Genomic DNA, 22,368 nt, shown 5'->3' on the forward strand with positions numbered 1-22,368 from the left:
ATTTTACAAGAAGCATTCCTCTGAAGGCTCTATGAGAGTTTGTTGGGTTTTGGACTGAAACAACTAAATCGATATAATCAAATATGAAAATAGTTGTCACCCATTTTTCAGAACGGATTAGTTGGCCTACATACATGTACGGACTGTGTACTGAGCTGTGTGTGTGCTGCACTGCGTATCCTGACATGTATGGACAGTGTACTGAGCTGTCTGAACTATGTCAGTAAACACAGTGCAGCACACACACAGCTCAGTACACAGTCCATACATGTCAGTATACGCAGTGCAGCACACACACAGCTCAGTACACAGTCCATACATGTCAGTATACGCAGTGCAGCAGACACACAGCTCAGTACACAGTCCATACATGTCAGTATACGCAGTGCAGCACACATACAGCTCAGTACACAGTCCATACATGTCAGTATACGCAGTGCAGCATACAAGCAGCTCAGTACACAGTCCATACATGTCAGTATACGCAGTGCAGCATACAAGCACCTCAGTACACAGTCCATACATGTCAGTATACACAGTGCAGCACACATACAGCTCAGTACACAGTCCATACATGTCAGTATACGCAGTGCAGCAGACACACAGCTCAGTACACAGTCCATACATGTCAGTATACGCAGTGCAGCACACACACAGCTCAGTACACAGTCCATACATGTCAGTATACGCAATGCAGCACACACACAGCTCAGTACACAGTCCATACATGTCAGTATACGCAGTGCAGCACACATACAGCTCAGTACACAGTCCATACATGTCAGTATACGCAGTGCAGCATACAAGCAGCTCAGTACACAGTCCATACATGTCAGTATACGCAGTGCAGCATACAAGCACCTCAGTACACAGTCCATACATGTCAGTATACACAGTGCAGCACACATACAGCTCAGTACACAGTCCAAACATGACAGTATACGCAGTGCAGCATACAAGCAGCTCAGTACACAGTCCATACATGTCAGTATACACAGTGCAGCACACATACAGCTCAGTACACGGTCCACACATGTCAGTATACGCAGTGCAGCATACAAGAAGCTCAGTACACAGTCCGTACATGTCAGTATACACAGTGCAGCACACACACAGCTCAGTTCACAGTCCGTACATGTCAGTATACACAGTGCAGCACACATACAGCTCAATACACAGTCCATACATGTCAGTATACACAGTGCAGAACACATACAGCTCAATACACCATCCATACATGTCAGTAAGTGCCAGACAACTTGTGTATGTGTGAGGAGCAATGCCTCATGGGACACACACACACACACTAGGTTTGTTCTTAAAGCGGAGTTCCACTCACCCTGTCAAAAAATAAAAGTCAGCAGCTACAAAAACTTCAGCTGCTGACCTTTAAAAAACAGCCACTTACCTGTCCCTCGGTCCCGCGGTGTGTCCCCCGCAGCTCGTTTCACCTGCTGTCCTGTATTCCAGGAGGCCGGCATCTTCAGTGTGGGCACCCGGCTGTGATAGCTTGCAGCTTCACAGCCGGGTCCCCACTGCGCATGTGCGGGTAGCGCTGCGCTTCATGAATGGTCCTGTAGTCTTCTGGGACCTGTCACGTGTCCCAAAAGACTACAGGGAGGGAGGACACCTTCCGTTTCCGATCGCCTAGGCGATCAAACCGGAAGTGGGAGCGGGTACTTCTCAAATTCGGGTACCTGCTCCCCCCGCCCCCCAAAGGTGCCAATCCTTAATGGGGAGTGGGGGCGCAGTCCTTAAAGCGGAACTTCCCCGTTTGGGTGGAGCTCCACATTATACAATGGACACAAAAAGTGGGCAGATCAACCTAAACATTACATATGTACAGTACTACCCACCTTGAGCAGTCTCTTTCTCCAACCAGAATTCACATGTTGGGTTGATACCCGTGTCCAAGTATTGACCTTTTACAGTGAAAGAATCTGTTGCACCAATTTTCTTCTCAATAAGATGGGCAGACTGCCGCGTCCGTATATCGCGAGGATTCAAGTCTAATCGTAGGTCATTTCCTTGGCCATTACAAATCACTTCATTGCCCAACTCTGTATAAAAACACACAATATTTTTTTTATTTGAACATTCTTAATTTAAACAGCTTTTTCTTTTAGTACAAAACGTATACAAAAATAAGACACAGGTGAATGTCAGCAGAAAAGACAATGAATCAGGTGTGGTCCAATAACATAGAGATTCAAATTATCAGTTGCAAAAACAGCAAAGTATTGCACACTGGTCCGAAAGGTAGTACAAACAGAGTAGTCTATTGACAAACAAAATAGCAGTGGTGTCCAAGACAGGGAAAAGGGTAAGGAAAGGGAAAGGGGGAAAAAAAAAAAGGGGGGGGGGGTTTGAGGGGAGGAGAAGGGGAAGAGGAGAGGTGTAAAAGGAGAAGGACGAAGGGACTTCAAGCCACTTATCGCAGCAAGGCAGTATAATCACTTGAGCAAGTAAAGAGAGACCTATGAATGGGCCTCCTCACCCTGGACCGCCGCCATGATACTTTCCATTGAGTGAATGTCCTCTACTCTGGATAACCACATAGAAATAGAAGGGGGAGCCTCCTGTTTCAAGAGAGCCAGAATACAGGCTCGAGCAACATTGAGCAAGTGTACCAACAAGGAGCGCTGGAAATATTTCCTAGAAAGATCAGAGTGGAGCAACAGATAACCAACGGGGTCATCCCCCAGGTCAAACCCAATCACGTGCCAAATCAGAGCCCTCACCTGTGCCCAAAAGACAGCCAATTTCCTACAAGACCAAAAAATACGTAAAAGTGAGCCGTCCTCCTCCTTACAGCGCCAACAAACCTTCAGGGCCTCAGGGAAGATCTTATGTAGACAAACAATATATTAAAGGGATAAAAAGGAAACCTAGAGCCGCTATAGAATTGCAATATCTGCATGCTCAAAAGCTGCATGTCTATTTGACATCAGAACATGCTTCATATAGGCTATACATGTTCATAAATGTTGCTTACTATAAAAGGTTTAGAAATTTAACATGCATAACATGGCTTGCCAGGACATCGTCTATGGAATGTTCATGTAAATAGAGCGCTCAGTTAGGCAGATCCATGAAGATGTTGAGTTTTCCGAACTGTGCTCACATTTGGCATTCTAAACATACATACTCACCTAGATGGCTGAAGCTGTCCCTTGCCACTTCCAAGAGGAAAAAACGATCGATCAAAGATCGCTGGTCCCTTGGTTCTTACTGACAATCGCCGGCTCTCTGCTCTAGTCCTCCAGTACTCACTGGAGTGGGGCGGGGAAGATAAATCAGCAGAGCACTGAGAGGCTGAGCCAACTGCTGGTCCAGGGATCTAGGTGGATGCCGACTTTAAAGTCAGCAATCACTCAAGGGTCTGGACTGGCTCTGTGATGTCAGTCCACAGCGGGCTTTAGCCCACTGTTAGACAAAAATGGGTCACCGGAGTGCAGAATGAAATACACAGCTGTGATTGGCAGGAGAAATAGGGTCAAAATAGCTTTGGCCAAAATTTATTCAGTTATCCTTTTAGCAAAAAATAAATAAAATATCCCCAAATTAGTTTATAACCAAAAAATATAATTTTTCAATTTTTTTTCACATTTATTTTATTTGTTTTGTTTTTTTAACATACAGTCACCCTAGCAGTACAGTGACGCTGTACTAATTGTAGGGGTTTATTTAGATTTTTTTTTTTTTTTTTTTTTTTACACTGATTGCTTTTCCACCCATAAAGGCTATAAAAGCAATCATTTCTCCTTCTCTCTGGCTGAATTCTTGCAGCCATTAAGAACTACTGTGTGAGCTGTGATTGGTCACACGTTACAAGGCTGTTGTGAATAGCCTTGTACCATGTGACCTCTGTGATCATTCACAGATTTCACACGTAGTAAGCAATGATGTCAGAAGTGACATCTTGCTTACTACTCTGCATGTGATCACTGATTGGCCAATCAGTGATCACATGATTGGGACCTCACACAGAGGTGCCGTACAGCGATCAGTGTTCTACTGTGTCCGGAGGATACAATGGGCACTGTAAACTCTTTTATTATACTTTTACCTACAGGTAAGCTCATAATAAAGCTTACTTGTAGGTAAATATTTCCTAAACATTCACCATTTAGGAGATATTCGCTGTTTTTGAGAGCCGGTGCCCTCTGGAGGAATGGTATACCCGTGCTGTTCTTTCAGAGCACTGTGCCATGGCTCGGGACTCACAGCTTGGCCAGTCAGACAGCCTGAGCTTGCAAACCCGGGAGGAAGACCGGGTGAAGATGGAAGCCTCTGCAGTGGTGACAGCGTGCCGCTGGAGGGCTTCATTCTAAGGTAAGTCTTTCATACTAGCACATTTTTTTTTTCTTTTAACTGCGATTGATAACCTCTTTAACCACTTGCCTACCAGGCACTTTTACCCTCTAACTGCCCAGGCCAATTTTCAGCTTTCAGCGCTGTTGCACTTTGAAGGACAATTGCACGGTCATGCAACACTGTATCCATATGAAATTTGTATCATTTTTTTCACACAAATAGAGGTTTCTCCAGGTGGTATTTAATTGCCACTGGGGTTTTAATTTTGTGCACTATAAAAAAAAAACAACAAAAAAACCCAACAACTTTTTTTCTTTGTTTCTATTATAAAATTTTCTAAAACAGGTACATTTTCTCCTTCACTGAAGCGCATTGATGAGGCTACACTGATAGGCAGCACTGATGGGTATTGATGAGGAGGCACTGATGATGCTGCACTCATATGCAGCAATGATGGGCACTGACTGGCGCAACGGCTGGGCACTGGTGGGTGGCACTGATTATCAGTGCAGATGTCCTTTGTGACATTTGTCGGTTATTGGCAGTACATTCCTCGCGCTGTGACAGCATGAGGAAAGTGCAGCCAATAACTGGCAACTGTGTTGCTGCTGCGATTGGCCTTTTACCTCATCATGTGATCAGCTGTGTCCATAGGACATCATATGACACCCTCCCAGAACTGGAAAACCGTGCTATAGCATTCTTTCGGCTGTAGCACAGTTGTAAAGTGGTTAATGAGACATCCAGGGTCTAAAAGACCCATGGGGGTTTATTTACTAAAGCTGGAGAGTCCAAAATCAGACTCACTTCTGCATAGAAACCAATCAGCTTCCAGGTTTCATTGCCAAAGCTTCACTGAACAAGCTGAGGTTAGAAGCTGATTGGTTTCTATGCAGAAGGGAGTCTGATTTTGGACTCTCCAGCTTTAATAAATAAACCCCAGAATGTCTTCTCTGTGATTCACTGAAAGTAATGCAACACAGATCACACTGCATTATGCAGGCCATAGACTGTTCATTTATCGGCCGATTTTTCGTCCGAAAAACAAAACATTGTTCGTTCTGTAAACCAATGTTGCCACCAACGGTTGCGGAAAATGGCCGTTTTTTACAAATTTTCCAGCACGACCGATAAACAAAATGAGGAGGAACCGCGAAAATTGGCCAGTGCCATTGCCCCACTAACAGTGAAAATCGGCCGATTATTCTTTCGGATGAAAAAAAAAAAAAAATCGGCTGATTCTTTCAGACGAAAGATCGGCTGATAAACAATCTATGGCCTGCATTAGATTCTTTCCCAGCCATACTGGCCGGGAACCTGGAAATTACATTTTACATGTCGCTTCCAGGTCAGCAAGAATGGGAGGAGAGTGGATTTGTGTCCACTCTGCTCCCTCTACCTGGCAGCAGCCAGGCTCACAGATGGGCAAGCAGAGCCCGGGATGCATAATGGGGGCACCCCATGACCAGAGGTGTGTGGAAGCAATTGAGCATCAGGGCAGCCGCCCGAATGTTTCCATCTTGACAAGCAGGAGTCTGCCTGCCTGTGTGTAAAACCCCCTGCTGTCAGGTCTACACAAAGTATGGATCTGGCAGCGTAGGGGTTAAAGATGTCCTGAGAAAGACACGCATCCTTGTTCTTCATGTCTGCAGCCCTGCACCACTTACAGCAGACCTCTTTTTTGTGATGCAAGTTAACGCGGAGCCTAATACAGTTGTGTCCAAAATAATAGCAGTCAGACATCACTAACCGGATCAATCACTGTTTTTGGTAGAAATGATATTTTACATGGCAAATAATTTACTAGCAGGTGTAGTAGAGTAATAGAAATCCAACAGACCCAACAGTCATGACATGCATGCTGCTGATTCTGTGTAATTGAATCACTCATTGAAAGGGGCATGTTCAAAATAATAGCAGTGTGGAGTTCTATTAGTGAGGTCATTCACTCTTTGAAAAACAGGTGGCAATTATTGCCCTTATTTAAGGAAGGAAGGCAGCAAATGTTGTACATGCTGGTTACAGTGCATTTCTCTCTGAAATTCTGAGGAAAATGGGTCGTTCCAGACATTGTTCAGAAGAACAGCGTACCTTGATTAAAAAGTTGATTGGAGAGGGGAAAACATATAAAGAAGTGCAGAAAATGATTGGCTGCTCAGCTAAAATGATCGCAAATGCTTTAAAATGGCAACCAAAACCTGAAAGACGTGGAAGAAAGTGAAAAACTAGCATTCGAATGGATAGAATAGCCAAAATGGCAAGGACTCAGCCAACAATCAGCTCCAGGAAGATGAAAGAAGCTGTGACGTTCCCCGTGAGGACTGTTACAATTAGAAGACGCCTATGTGAAGCCAAGCTATCTGCAAGAAGCCCCCGCAAAGTCCCACTGTTGAAAAAAAAGACGTGTGCTGAAGAGGTTACAATCTGCCAAAGAGCACATTGACTGGCCTAAAGAGAAATGGCGCAACATTTTGTGGACTGATGAAAGTAAGATTGTTCTTTTTGGGTCTAGTGGGCGGAGACAGTTTGTCAGACGACCCCCAAACACTGAATTCAAGCCACAGTACACTGTGAAGACAGTGAAGCATGGTGGTGCAAGCATCATGATATGGGGATGTTTCTCATACTACGGTGTTGGGCCTATTTATCGCATACCAGGGATCATGGATCAGTTTGAATACATCAGAATACTTGAAGAGGTCATGCTGCCTTATGCTGAAGAGGAAATGCCCTTGAAATGGGTGTTCCAACAAGACAACGACCCCAAACACACCGGTAAACGTGCAACATCTTGGTTCCAGACCAACAAGATTGACGTTATGGAGTGGCCAGTCCAATCCCCAGATCTTAATCCAATAGAAAACTTGTGGGGTGACATCAAAAATGCCGTTTCTGAGGCAAAACCAAGAAATAGAGAAGAACTATGGAATGTCATCCAATCATCCTGGGCTGGAATACCTGATCACAGGGGCCAGAAGTTGGGTGACTCCATGCAACACAGATGTACAGCAGTTCTCAGAAACAGTGCGACTACAACTAAATATTCATTAAGTGATTCAAAGGAAAGCAAAATCTTCAAAATATTTCAGTTTATATAGTGAATGTTTGAGTTTGTAAAGAAGAATACAAACACTGCGATTTTTTTGAACCGTCTAATATTCACTTTTCTTCAATTTTTTTTAGAGGAACAACACAAATTTGATGTATTTTTCTTCATGTTTTGATTTGGAATATAATGTGTCGTGTTCCCAATGCATTTGTGTGGATGGAAATAAAAGCTATTAGAAGGATTTTGAGCTTTATTCTCTTTTTTCTATTTTTTTGCTATTATTTTGAACACAACTGTCGATGTTGAGGCAGGCCACAACAGCAAATGCAACTAGGTGTCAAATAGGACTTACCTCCGTACGGGTCATTGAGGTCATGCAGGCAAACTTCTCCAGTAAACGCACCATTCGGATAGGCATTAAACAAACAGTTGTAGCAAGCTTCATCTTCCTTTTCCAGCTTTGTAATATTTATAGCGGAGATTGCCGAATCGGTGTCCAGAACGGAGATGTGTTTCTTAAACCGCTCGGTGATGTGGACGCCGTACTTCTCACTGCAGGTCACCATGTTCTGAGTGTCCTTCCCCCTCTTCTTCTGCCAGGTGATTTGCAGAACCTCCAGCTGAGCCTGGAACACGCATGTCAGAGTGACGTTTCTTGACAGTACTGCAGGGTTGGAGGCTGTACATACCACCTGAGGTGCTGATGCTGGAAATAAAAAGGTGGTTAAAGAGAGGCATTAAAAATAAAGTATGAAGAAAATACAATACAAAATAATGCAAGCAATACAAATACCAAAAGTCTATTCCTTCACAGGCTTTTTATCAGGATAGAGGTGGTGAGATCTCTGTATCCAAGTGGCAAAATGTGGTTCTAACCATTGCTGTTGCACATTTCATTTCCTTGACATTACAGAGAATGCAGCAGGAGGAGTGAGACTTCACGCTCTAACAAAGTTAGAATGACAAGAGCTTGTTGCTGAAACGCTGAGGATAGCAAATTGGTTTATATCCCATTCGTTGAAAATACTTATCCTGAGATCACGTTGAGGGATACCCTTTGTTCTGGTTCAAATGTCCCTTTATGCACTGATAGACCTGCACAGACCCTGTCTGTTCAGACTGAGGATACACAGAAACTTTGGCCACCGAAACATATCAGCCGAAAAAAAAAGCCCTATCGGCAATATTGAAAAAATTTGCTGATAGAGGGGACTGTGTGTACTGCAGATGTGATGGGGGAGGGTGGCTGAGAAAGGCAGGAGAGGAGCAGTGTATACAGTGACTGGCTGTCACTATGTCAGTGCCAGTTTTTAAATGTAAAATTACCGGCTTTTTTTTTTTTCTGCACTATAGCTCACAGAATCAGCTGTCACTTTCCCCCAGCTAAAAGAAAACGTTTCCTATAGCTCAGGGGAAAGTGACAGCTCATAGTGAAGAAAAAAAAGCTGGCAATTGCATTTAAAAACCGGCACTGACATATAGGGGTTTGTTTACTAAAGCTGGAGAGTGCAAAATCAGACTCACTTCTGCATAGAAACCAATCAGCTTCCAGGTTTCATTGCCAAAGCTTCACTGAACAAGCTGAGGTTAGAAGCTGATTGGTTTCTATGCAGAAGGGAGTCTGATTTTGGACTCTCCAGCTTTAGTAAATAAACCCCATAGTGACAGCCTCTCTGCATAAACTGCTCCCTCTCTGCATACACTGCTCCTCTCCTTCCCCCTCCTTGCACACACTGCCCCCCTCGCCCCTTCAAAGATGGCCTGTTACTCATATGCTATCACATAGGGGACTATGTGATAGCAATAAAATCATAAATTAAATAAAACTATACATGAAAGTAGAGAGAAAAAAAAAAACACATAAAAAAATTGGAGCCTCCTGACATGCAGACACTCCAATTTCGGTTTTCGGCCACATGCATTCTGAACAGTTTCAGCACCAGAATTTTAATTTCCGTGCACCACTAGTGCGGACTGTATGATCACCTGCTTATCCATCCCAGAATTAAATTAAATCGATACGCACTATTGCCAATTGTTCTACAATCTTTGTTTTATTAAATCGACCACAGTAAAAACATCACAGGTACAAAGGTTGACACGTTTCGGCTTAACAAACCTTAGTCATAACCCATACCCATCACCTGTTGACTTGGCACCATAAACAAGCAGCCTAACTCTTCAAAAATGCACAGAAGTTAAAGTGAGTCTAAAAGTTAAAAACATAAAAAAAAAAAATAAAAAAAAAATTAAGGTTATATTTACCAGCTCTGTGTGATGGTTTTGCAGTCCTGGCTCCTCCCCCCTACCTGGTGTCCCCATTAGCAAGCATCTTGCGCACGCGCCCTACTCGCACCTCCATTTGCGACCTCAGCTTTCAATCACCGGGTCCCGGCCGACACCCGGCGATCTCAGAGTATTACCGACGGGGGAGAGACCTGTGTATAACAATACAGATCTCTCCCCAGTCAGCTCCTGCACACTGCTTTGTATGGCTCTGCTAAGCAGTGTGCTTACAGAGTAAAACACTCACACAGCAAAACAGCACACAGTTAACCCTTGGATTGACCCACGTTAACTCCTTCCTGCCCACTGCCATTAGTACAGTGGCAGTGCTTTTTATTAGCACTAACCACTGTATTGGTGTCACTGGGGATGTCAGTGACATCAAGTCAGTTCCCCCCCAGTCCCAATATAAATCGCTGCTCGCCGCCATTACTAGTAGAAAAAAAAAAAAAGTATATATATATATATACCCTGTTCCAAATTATTATGCAAATTCTATTTAAGTGTCACAAAGATTAAATATTTTGTTATTTCAGTGTAACTCATGGATGGCATTGTGTGTCAGGGCTCTTTTGATCACTGAAAACAATCTCGGACACCTGTGATAATTAGATTGGCCGGTGAGCCCATTTTAAGGAAAAACTTCTAAAGGAGGGCGTTCCACACTATTAAGCAGAGCACCATTTTCAAGCAATATGGGGGAAAAAAAGGATCTCTCTGCTGCCGAAAAGAGTGAAATAGTTCGATGCCTTGGACGAGGTATGAAAACATTAGATATTTCACGAAAACTTAAGCGTGATCATCGCACTATTAAGAGATTTGTGGCTGATTCAGAGCACAGACGGGTTGGTGCAGATAAAGGCACATTGAGGAAGGTTCCTGCCAGATCCATGCATCGGATCAAGAGAGCAGCTGCTAAAATACCATTACATAGCAGCAAACAGATATTTGAAGCTGCTGGTGCCTCTGGAGTCCCACGGACATCAAGGCATAGAGTCCTCCAGAGTCTTGCAACTGTGCATAAACCTTCTATTCAGCCACCACTAACCAATGCTCACAAGCAGAAACGACTGCATTGGGCAGAAAAATACATGAAGACTAATTTTCAAACAGTCCTGTTCACTGATGAGTGCCGTGCAACCCTGGATGGTCCAGATGGATAGAGTAGTGGATGGTTGGTGGGCGGCCACCCTGTTCCAACAAGGCTGCAACGTCAGCAAGGCAGTGGTGGAGTCATGTTTTGGGCCGGAATCATGGGAACAGAGCTGGTCAGCCCCTTTAGGGTCCCCGAAGGTGTAGATGACCTCTGCAAAGTACGTGGAGTTTATGACTGACCACTTTCTTCCCTGGTACAGAAGGAAGAACTATGCTTTTTGTAATAAAATCACCTTCGTGCATGACAATGCACCATCTCATGCTGCAAAGAATACCTCTGCATCAATGGCTGCTATGGGGATAAAAGGAGAGAAAGTCATGGTGTGGCCTCCATCCTCCCCTGACCTCAATCCTATTGAGAACCTTTGGAGCATCCTCAAGCAAAAGATCTATGAGGATGAAAGGCAATTTACATCCAAACAGCAGCTCTGGGAGGCTATTCTGACATCTTCCAAACAAATTCAAGCAGAAACTGTCCAAAAACTCACAAGTTCAATGGATGCCAGACTTGTGACGCTGCTATCAGATAAGGGGTCCTATGTTACAATGTAACGTGACCTGTTCAAATGTTTAAAAAGTTAAAATGTTGTTAAAAGTTTGATTGAAATAGCTTTTGATTTCAGTAAATATGCTGCAAGCACAACAAATGACAATTTTCAGTTCTTTACAACCTATAAAATGTTTTGAAACTTACTGTGCGGAATAATTTGGAACAAAAATCCAGTTATCATTAGAAGGTTTGTTCAATAAAATGTGAATTGTACTCTTAATAGTTGATAACATGAGAATTATGCTGACTGTTATTTACATCAATTATTTAGGTAAATGACAAAAATATCATTTGCATAATAATTTGGAACACGGTGTGTGTGTGTATATATATATATATATATATATATATATATATATACACACACATACACACACACACACAGTATATCTCCTAGATTGTAAGCTCCCAGGATCAGGGCCCTCCTATCCCTCTTGTATTGAACTGTATTGTTGCTTTATTGTCTCCCGTTATAATGTAGCGCTGAGCAAACTGTTGGCGCTATATAAATCCTGTATAATAATAATTATATATATTCCAGTATCTATGCCGCCATTTGTAAACGCTATAACTTTCACGTAAACCAATTAATTTACACATATTGAGAATTTTTGTAGCAAAAGACATGCAGCAAAATACATTTTGGCCTAAAGTTATGATGACTTGTTACATTTTACAGGATATGTTTTATAGCAAAAACTCAAAAATATTGTTCGGTCTTTTTTTGTTTACAGCGCAAAAAATAAAAACTGCACAGGCGATCAAATACCACCAAAAGAAAGCTCTATTTATGGGAAAAAAGGACATACATTTCATTTGGATGCAGCATTGCATGTCACTTAAAGTAACGCAGCGCCGTAATGCAAAAAAATGGCCTGGTCAGGAAGGGGGGTAAATCCACTGGAGGGCAAGTGGTTAACCTCCTTAGCGGTTTTCCTGAGTGTATCTCGGGGTAAAATTTGAGTAACAAGAGCGGTAACCCCGAGCTACACTCGGGCTTACCATGCGGCGTTGCTCAAGGATTCCCTGCAGCGCTTACCTTGTCCTTCGCCCCCACGATGTGTCCCCTGCAGCGTCCCCGGCCATCTCCTCCGGCCGATGCCGGCATCCGGCTTCCGTGGTCCGGTCCCTGTGACGTCGGGACGTACGGGCGCCGGAAATGTCAAATTTTTTAAAAATTTCATTTTTGCTGTCATTGCTGTTTTACATACATTTTGTCCCTACTGCTTTGTCCGGCGCTCTGCCTGCATTTTGAATGTTCTTTCTGCCTGGAAACTTAGAAAAGTCCATGGCGTCCAAAAAGCGTCCCTTTAGGTCAAAAGCGGTTTTAGACCGCCTAGAGAACAGCGATAGTAAATCAGAACCACTTGCAGAATTGAGTGATAATGATTTGTGGGGGAAATTCCTCATCAGACACTGAAAACGATTTTGCGACTTTGCTCAGTGATGTGCGAACTTGGCGCTATATTTCAAATTTCAGTGTTTTTGGTTTGATTATATTATTGAATTAAATGTATTATTATGATTATTTATTAAATTATAATTTATGATTTAGTGTTTCAAGTTTTATCATCCCCGGGATGTTTACTAGACTCTTGTTCGTACAGATTTCAGTGAGTTATTCCTAAGAATTACAGCCTACAATAAAAAACTACATATTTCCATGCAAAAAAATGGTACCGCTTTCAGCACAAAAAAAATCGGAAAGAATCATACCGCCGAGGAGGTTAAAGAATTTTGAGCTTTGGCATTTTTTTTTAATAGCCAAAAACATAATTTGTTTAGATATTAAATATTTTATTAACTATTATTTATTATTATTCATGTATTATTATATTTTGTTAGGGTAAGGGGTTAGAGTTAAGGTTAGGATTGGGGGTTAAAATGTTACTGTCTTATTTATTTTTTGTTAGGGTGTGAATATGTTTTTGTTTAGCTTTCAGCAAGAAATGCCAGGTAAAATTCAGGTATGTATACTACTTGTATTGAAAAAATCATATTTATCATAATATGAACCACTTCCCGGCCACCCTATAGCAGTTTTACTGCTACAGGGCGGCCGCTCTGCACAAAATCATATAAATATATGCGATTTTGCATTTCCGGGTAAGGGGCACGCCGTCCTACCCGTATTGTCATAGGCTCCTGTACATGTCAATCCCACGGTCCCGTTCAGCGATTCATGGGCGGGACTCGTGATCAGCGGAGCAGCTGACAGGAGAGAGATCTGTGAGTGTAAACAACAAAGATCTCTATCCTGACAGCTTTGATATCTGCAAAGCAGGGAGATAAAATCCAGCACGTCCCCTAGTGAAACAAGACACAGTAAAAGCACTCCCTAACAAACAGTTAACCATTTGATCGCCCCGGATGTTAACCCCTTCCTACCCAGTGCTGTATTAGTGTCACTGGAGATGTCAGTGTCATTTAGTCAGTTCCCACCCAGTGTCAGAATGCACGCTGTACTATCACAGCCCCTGTATAAGTCCCTGATCTCCACCATTACTAGTATGTGTGTGTACAGGGGCGGACTGACCATTTGGAAACTCAGGCACTGCCCGAGGTCAGTAGGGGGCCCCATGATGGTACCCTTTTCAGAGGCTTTTTTTGAGTTTGGGCAAGGACACAGGGGCCCCATGATTCCCTATTGCCTGGGGGCCCCATGAGGGGTGGTGAGTGTGTGTGCATGCGTGCTCTCCAGTATTTATGCCATAGTTTGCAGACACTAAGGGGTTTATTTACTAAAGCTGGAGAGTCCAAAATCAGACTCCCTTCTGCATAGAAACCAATCAGCTTCCAGGTTTCATTGCCAAAGCTTTATTGAACAAGCTGAGGTTAGAAGCTGATTGGTTTCTATGCAGAAGGGAGTGTGATTTTGGACTCTCCAGCTTTAGTAAATAAACCCCTAACTGTCACAAAAACCAGTCAATATACACTTGTTAGTTTGTGTTTTTTTTTTTTTTTTAACCAAAGGCTTGTAGCAGAATACATGTTGGCCTATATTTATGATTTTTTTTTTTTATTGGATATGTTTTATAGCGAAAAAAAATTCATACTTTTTTCATTTACAACTCAAAAAACAAAACACCAAGAGGTGTTGAAACACCACCAAAAGAAAGCTCTATGTGTGTGAAAAAAAATTATATAAATTAGTGTACAGCGTTGCATGACCGCGCAATTGTCAGTTAAAGTAATGCAGTGCCATATAGCAAAAAAAATGGCCTGGTCATGAAGGGGGTAAAAGCTTCTGGAGGGCAAGTGGTTAATATTAACCTATTCCCACCGAAGGTATACATACTGTATATGTGGCCTTATTTCATCACATTTCTGTGCTAAGAGCGCACACCCTGGTTGGGGACCGGAAAGCTCCTGATACATATTTGCAATAGGGAGCTTTCTGATCATGTGATCACTGTGACAGTCAATCACAGCAGTCACATGACCCGAATGCCTGCCTGCCCAGCCTCTAGAACAGCAATGGACAAACGACGGCCCGCGGGCCGTATACGGCCTGGCGGACCTTTTAATCCGGCCCGCGTAGCGTGATACTGTCAGGATGGCTGTCAGGATGTGTGTAGGCGGGGCAGCGTGACGAACGTGAGGGGAGCTAGGCTCCTCTCACAGTCCGCCCTGAAGACCGGAACGGAGCGGGAACACGGCGAGAGGAACGCGCGGAGCAAAGGTAAGTAAATTGAATTACTATAGGGGGGATGAATTACAATATGGGGGATGAATTACTATATGGGGGATGAATTACTATATGGGGGATGAATTACTATATGGGGGATGAATTACTATATGGGGGATTATTACTATACTTACTATGGATGACACATACACATCATTCATCTACTCTTGGTCCAGCCCCCGGGTCCAATATATGAACCTATTGCGGCCCTCAAGTCAAAAAGTTTGCCCACCCTTGCTCTAGAAGCTCTAATGCAGGCCATAAACGGGTTGAAAACCTTCCATTTTTTTAATATATATATTAAAAAGAAAAAAAGAAAAAACGCAAAATCGGTCGACGTTGCCACCAACGGTAAAAAAAAAGAAAAAAAACCTCGGTCGTTTTTCGTCCCGTCTACGGCCGGCATTTAATTACTTCTGTCCCTGCAGAGAACTCCGCTATTATATTTGACATGAAAAAGTATTGCGGTTGCAACAATGTATCCATTTTGGATACAGATGTTTTTATCTAGGAGCAGAAAAGAAAAAATTGTTTTTGTAGATTTTTTGGTAGCATTTATTGAACAGCAAAGAAAAAAAATGCTCCTAAAAGTTTTTCTAGCTTTTTTTTTTTTCTACATGTGCTGTAAAAAGGCTTATAAAACGCCAATGGTCCTAAAAACCGCTAATACCAGCATTTTATTTATCTGGCGTTTTTCCCAGCATTTTTTGATGTAAATAAAATGCAGCTATTGTGCATGAAGCCTTAACCACTTGCCAACCGTGCTATAGCCAAATGACGGCTACAGCGCGGTTGTCCAGTTCTAGGAGGACGTCATATGACACCCTCCCGGGGGGGCGCACCCGGCGATGTGTAAAAGGCCAATCACAGTGACCTTTTTTTACCTGATCAGCTGTGTCCAATGACACAGCAGATCACCGGGTAAATGTAGTTCCTGGTGATTGGCTGCACTTTCCTCACGCTGTTACGATAACAGGCAATTGTCAGAGGACAGAGCAGTACTGATGATCAGTGCCCAGCAGTGCCCATCATTGTTGCATATCAGTGCCGCCTCATCAACGCTAATCAGTGGAGAAAAATTCTGTTTGCAAAATCTTATAGTAGAAAAAGAAAAACTTTTTTTTCAAATTGCCTTTTTTTTTGGTTATAGCACAAAAAATAAAACCCCCAGCAGCGAGTAAATCCCACCAAAAGAATAACAATTTCATATGCGGACAGTGTTGCGTGACCACGCAATTGTCATTCAAAGTGCAACAGCGCTGAAATCTGAAAATTGGCCTGGGCAGGAAGGGGGTAGAAGTGTGCGGTAGGCAAGGGGTTAAAGGTCTGCAAGGTGCAGTAGGAAGGGTTCATTCATTGCTCGAGATTATTTATGAATTTTTGTGTATTTATTGTAACATTTATTGACTTTTGGTTTATTTTGTGTTTTTCTTTACACTTTTTCGATTTGAGCAGAAAAACACTCCAAAAATGCGTGAACCGCATGTTTCCATGCATTTCTATGGAAAATAGAATAGCCTATCAGTGCCGCCTATCAGTGCCCAATGTCACCCATCACTGCCAATCAGTGCTTCCTATCAGTGCCCAGTGTCACCTATCAGTGCTTCCTATCAGTGCCCAGTGTCACCTATCAGTGCTTCCTATCAGTGCCCAGTGTCACCTATCAGTGCCCATCAGTGCCACCTATCACTGCCCAGTGTCACCTATCAGTGCTGCCTATCAGTGCCCAGTGTCACCTATCAATGCCCAGTGTCACCTACCAATGCCGCCCATCAGTGCCCAGTGTCACCTACCAGTGCCCCCCATCAGTGCCCAGTGTCACCTATCAGTGCCCAGTGTCACCTATCAGTGCCCATCAGTGCCCAGTGTCACCTATCAGTGCCCATCAGTGCCGCCTATCAGTGCCCATCAGTGCCCAGTGTCACCTACCAGTGCTGCCTATCAGTGCCCAGTGTCACCTACCAGTACTGCCTATCAGTGCCCAGTGTCACTTATCAGTGCCCATCAGTGTCCAGTGTCACCTATCAGTGCCACCTATCAGTGCCCATCAGTGCTTCCTATCAGTGCCCAGTGTCACCTATCAGTGCCCATCAGTGCCGCCTATCAGTGCCCAGTGTCACCTATCAGTGCTGCCTATCAGTGCCCAGTGTCACCTATCAGTGCCCATCAGTGCCTGGTGTCACCTATCAGTGCCCAGTGTCACCTACCAGTGCTGCCTATCAGTGCCCAGTGTCACCTACCAGTACTGCCTATCAGTGCCCAGTGTCACCTACCAGTACTGCCTATCAGTGCTGCCTATCAGTGCCCAGTGTCATCTATCAGTGCCACCTATCAGTGCCCATCAGTGTCCAGTGTCACCTATCAGTGCCACCTATCAGTGCCCAGTGTCACCTATCAGTGCCCATCAGTGCCGCCTATCAGTGCTGCCTATCAGTGCCCAGTGTCACCTACCAGTGCTGCCTATCAGTGCCCAGTGTCACCTATCAGTGCTTCCTATCAGTGCCCAGTGTCACCTATCAGTGCCGCCTATCAATGCACATCAGTGAAAGGGAAAAATAACCTGTTTGCAAACTTTTATAATAGAAACAAAGAAAAAAACTTTTTTTTTTTCCAAATTTTTGCTCTTTTTTGTTTATAGCGCAAAAAAACCACAAAAAAACCCCAGCGGTGATTAAATACCGCCAAAAGAAAGCTCTATGTGAAAAAAATGAAAAATGGTTTATGGGTGCAGTGTTGCATGACCGCGCAATTGTCATTCAAACTGCAACAGCGCTGAAAGCTGAAACTTGTGCTGGGCAGGAAGGGGTAGAAGTGCCCGGTAGGTGAGGGGTTAACAGGTCAGGCACAGTTTTTGCGTGTTGCCCGTAAAGCACAAACCCCGAGCGCTCTGCCCCTCCTGCAGGCTGTGATTGGACAGTTCAGTCACAAACGTCCCCGATGTACAGAGAGCGATCCCCCCACCCAGGAGGACAGGTCACACAGAGCTCTGCCATCTCTCCCGCCATTTCCAGGAATGAAAGTCACCCCACGCTGCTCTAGGACAAGGACCGTCCTTTCCCAGCGGAGAGCACAAGTGTCACCGCGACCGGAAATAGCCCGACATTCACCCCCTCTCCCCCCGCGCTGGGTCCCCCCTTACCAAGAGCGGCCGACGCCGCCTCCAACAGAACTATCAGCAGCCCAGTGACCATCTCGATTTCTGAATTTAGCGGGAAATCAATGTCGCTCCGGTCACATGACCCTAAACCCCGCCCCGCTTCCCGGCTTACCCTTAAAGGGTCTGTTAATTCACCGGATTTATTTATATATATTTATACATATATGTATTTTTTTATATGTTTTATTTAAATATATCAAATATATATATTTGATATATTTAAATAAAACATATAAAAAAAAATTATATATATATATATATATATATATAAATAAATCCGGTGAATTAACAGACAAGTACCTTAATATTCATGTATTATTTTGTTAGGGTAAGGGGTTAGAGTTATGCAGGCCATAGACAGGTCGGAAATCGTCCGATTTTGCAGGCAAAAAAAAATCGTCCGATTTTCGCACTGTTAGTGGGTTAATTGGTCGGCCGTTTTCCGGGATTTTGGCACTTTTTTTAATCGGTGAAGTTAGAAAAAAATCGGCCGATTTTCACGGCAATGATTTTTTACCAATAAAAAATCTGCTCATGAGCAAACCTGCAAGAAGAAAAAGAAGAAGTAGTAGAAGAAAAATAAAAGAAGAAGAAAACGAAGAAGAAAAAGAAGAAGTAGAAGCAAAATAAAAGAAGAAAAAGAAGTGGAAGAAATAGAAGAAGAAAACGAAGAACAAGAAAAAGAAGAAGTAGAAGAAAAATAAAAGAAGAAATAGAAAATTTTTGCCGATCGGCTGATTTTCACGGCAATGATACCAAATCGGTCAATGTTTTTACCAATAAAAAATCTGCGCATGAGATGTGACCTGCAAGAAGAAAAAGAGAAGAAGTAGAAGAAAAATAAAAGAAGAAAAGAAGAAGAAGAAGTAGAAGAAAAATAAAAGAAGTAAAGAAGTAGAAGAAAAATAAAAGAAGAAGTAAAGAAGAAGAAAAAAGAAGTAGAAGAAAAATAAAAGAAGAAATAGAAGGAGAAATAGAAAATTTTTGCCGATCGGCCGATTTTCACGGCAATGATAGGCAAATCAGTCGATCTTTTTATCAATAAAAAATCTGCCCATGAGATGTGACCTGCAAGAAGAAAAAGAAGAAGAAAAAGAGAAGAAGAAGTAGAAGAAAAATAAAAGAAGAAAAAGAAGAAGAAAATGAAGAAGAAAAAGAAGAAGTAGAAGAAAAATAAAAGAAGAGGAAAAGAAGAAGAAAAAGAAGTAGAAGAAAAATAAAAGAAGGAAATGAAGAAGAAGTAGAAGAAAAATAAAAGAAGAAGAAAAAGAAGTAGAAGAAAAATAAAAGAAGAAATAGAAGAAGAAAATGAAGAAGAAAAAGAAGTAGAAGAAAATAAAAGAAGAAATAGAAGAAGAAATAGAAAAATTTTGCCGATCGGCCGATTTTCACGGCATTGATAGGCAAATCGGTCAATCTTTTTACCAATAAAAAATCTGCGCATGAGATGTGACCTGCAAGAAGAAAAAGAATAAGAAGAAAAAGAAGAATTCCAGTCCACTATTATATTTGACATGAAAAAGTCTTGCGGTTGCAACAATGTATCTATTTGTATCCAAATAAAAACATCTGTATCTGAAATGGATACAAATAGATACATTGTTGCAACCGCAAGACTTTTTCATGTCACGTCAAATATAATAGCGGAGCTCTCTGCAGGGACAGAAGTAATTAAATGCCGGCCGTAGACAGGACGAAAATAGGGCCGATTTTTTTTACCGTTGGTGGTAACGTCAGCCTATTGAACAATCGATTTTTCTTTTTTTTAAAAAACAGCCGGTTTTCGACCCATCCATGGCCTGCATTAAGGTTAGAGAAACTCTTAAAGGGCCGGGAGGCGCCGGCGTGAAGGGGTTAATGAAAGCCAAAGTGGTATCTCAAGTTGTACCCATCCAAAGTTGCGTCAAAGTTGAACTCCAAAGTCGTGCAACTTTGGAGTCATACAAGTGTGAACGAGCCTAAGAGCCGGTTCACACTCCATGCGTTTCAATTGGTTTTTTTCTGCATGCAAAACGCACAGAAAGTAGGTTCCATGGTTGTCAGTGTCATAGTTTACATCAGTGCTTGCAGTTCCGGTGCGTTTTTGATGTGTTTTACTGCATTCCAGTACAGTTCTGTGCAGGAAAAATGCAGCATGTTCTTTTTTTTTCTGCATTTTGTATGGCTGTAATCGCACCGCACCCACACCAGAAAGGTGCAGGACCCGTAGGCTAAAAGGGGATTCTATGTATGTAGCTGAAGCCTACTTGCACAGCCCATATCCACACATTGCAGAAACGTCCTCATATATACTCTTCCCAAGTAAGAGGCCTCCCCTCCCCAGTAGGGACAAGTCAAAGCACACAAAGGTTAGCATGATCTGGGTTGGGCTACATGTTTGGGTTGAACATTGGCCATGCGTGTTCAGCGAACATATGAACAGTAAGGGCGTCTGGCGAGCTATTCGCCTGCCGTGCCCCACAATGCACTGTGCCCTGATAGTTCATTGTGATTTGCCAAAGCAATGCACCCCATACTCATTTACATAAGGAGGGTCGGGATCTGGGGGCCCCCTTGGTAGCCTCCCTAGCGGTCTGATTATGTCCGTATTTCTGTGCTCAAAGCGGTACATTTTTTTGCATGGAAATATGTATTTTTTTTATTTTAGACCTGTCATTTTTAGGAATAACTCACTGAAATCTGTCCAATTCAGTCCCAGCATACTTAGGCTTCCACACAGGCAGCCAGGGGTGGTTGATCCCCATTTTTTACCACCTTTTGACTGCCCAAATTAGACATGGTGCCGCTCAGGAATATATACATTGCTGCTGCAATTTTAATGCTACAAACAGGATTTTACAGGAGGTGCTGCTTGTCATACTCTTCCTTGTAAATGAATGGAGTCACGCTGCGACTGCAAGCTTAAGTCTAGGCTCACACCTATGTTTTCCACTGCGTTTTGCAGAAACGCACTACAGTCCCTTTAACCTCCCTAGAGGTCTGATTATGTCCATATTTCTGTGCTCAAAGCGGTACATTTGTTTGCATGGAAATATGTATTTTTTTTATTGTAGGCCTGTAATTTTTAGGAATAACTCACTGAAATCTGTCCGAACAAGGGTCTAGTAAACATCCCGGGTATGATAAAATTTGAAACACAAAATCATAAATTATAATTTAATAAATAATCATAACAAATAATAAATTTAATTCAATAATATAATCAAACCAAAAACACTGAAATTTGAAATATAGCGCCAAGTTCGCACATCGCTGAGCAAAGTCGCAGAATCGTTTTCAGTGTCGATGAATTTCCCCCACGAATCATTATCACTCAATTCTGCAAGTGGTTCTGATTTACTATCGCTGTTCTCTAGCCGGTCTAAAACCGCTTTTGACCTAAAGGGACGCTTTTTGGACGCCATGGACGTTTCTCAGTTTCCAGGCAGAAAGAACAGTAAAAATGCAGGCAGGGCGCCGGACAAAGCACTCGGGACAAAATGTATGTGAAATGGTTTGATACAGGAATGTTATACTATGTGATTTTAGTGTATTTAGTGAATGTCAATTTTTTACATTTTTGAAATTCCCGCCAGTTCTGTCCCCCGTACGTCCCGATGTCGCAGGGAACGGAACCCGGAAGACAGATGCCGGCATCGGCCGGAGGAGATGGTCGGGGACATCGCGGGAGTGCAGGACAAGGTAAGTGCTGGAGGGATCCCGGAGCAACACTGCAGAGTATTCCCGAGTGTAGCTCGAGTTACCGCTTGTGGTGCTGAAAGCTAACCCCAAGCTACACTCGGGAATACCGCCAGGGGGGTTAACATGATTTCACATCTCCGCGTTTTCACCTGGTGTGTTTTTTGGAAAGGGTCAGGGACTTTTTTAAATGAAAAACGTTGCATTTTTGGTTATATGGACTGCAATGGAGACAATGCAGAAAAGCATGTAGTGTGTTTTTGCTGCATTTTGCTTTTTAATCTGCCTAGCAACCAGAAAAAAAATGAGCAAAACGCAGCAAAAATATATGTGCAAAAACGCACCGCAAAAAGCACTGCAGAAACAGATCAGACGCAAACTGCATAGGTGTGAACCTAGCCTAAAGATTGGCCCACAGCTGCAGCAGGTTCCTACAATGCAAAATTGAAGAAAAAAAGCCACAGAAAAAAAACAGGCATCAGGAAGCA

At 42.8% G+C, this 22,368-nt stretch overlaps 1 protein-coding gene across 2 annotated transcripts in view; it reads right to left on the reverse strand.

The window, feature by feature from the left end:
- The window catches only part of LOC149450471 (uncharacterized), a 55,412-nt gene extending 37,152 nt beyond the window's left edge, over nucleotides 1-18,260 (reverse strand). For both annotated transcript variants that reach the window (XM_089691924.1, XM_089691923.1), the window contains exons 1-3: nucleotides 18,185-18,260; nucleotides 7,719-8,072; nucleotides 1,857-2,060 (exon numbers count right to left, since the gene is read on the reverse strand). In XM_089691924.1, the coding sequence (XP_089548050.1) occupies nucleotides 1,857-2,060; nucleotides 7,719-8,072; nucleotides 18,185-18,236 (610 nt within the window). In that variant the 5' untranslated portion in view covers nucleotides 18,237-18,260. The remainder of the gene's footprint in view (nucleotides 1-1,856; nucleotides 2,061-7,718; nucleotides 8,073-18,184) is intronic.
- Nucleotides 18,261-22,368: the final 4,108 nt, after the last annotated feature.

The sequence above is a fragment of the Staurois parvus genome, unplaced genomic scaffold (assembly GCF_062004578.1).
Source record: "Staurois parvus isolate SC_StPar_1 unplaced genomic scaffold, SC_StPar_1.0 ptg000574l, whole genome shotgun sequence".
Lineage (NCBI taxonomy): Eukaryota > Metazoa > Chordata > Amphibia > Anura > Ranidae > Staurois > Staurois parvus.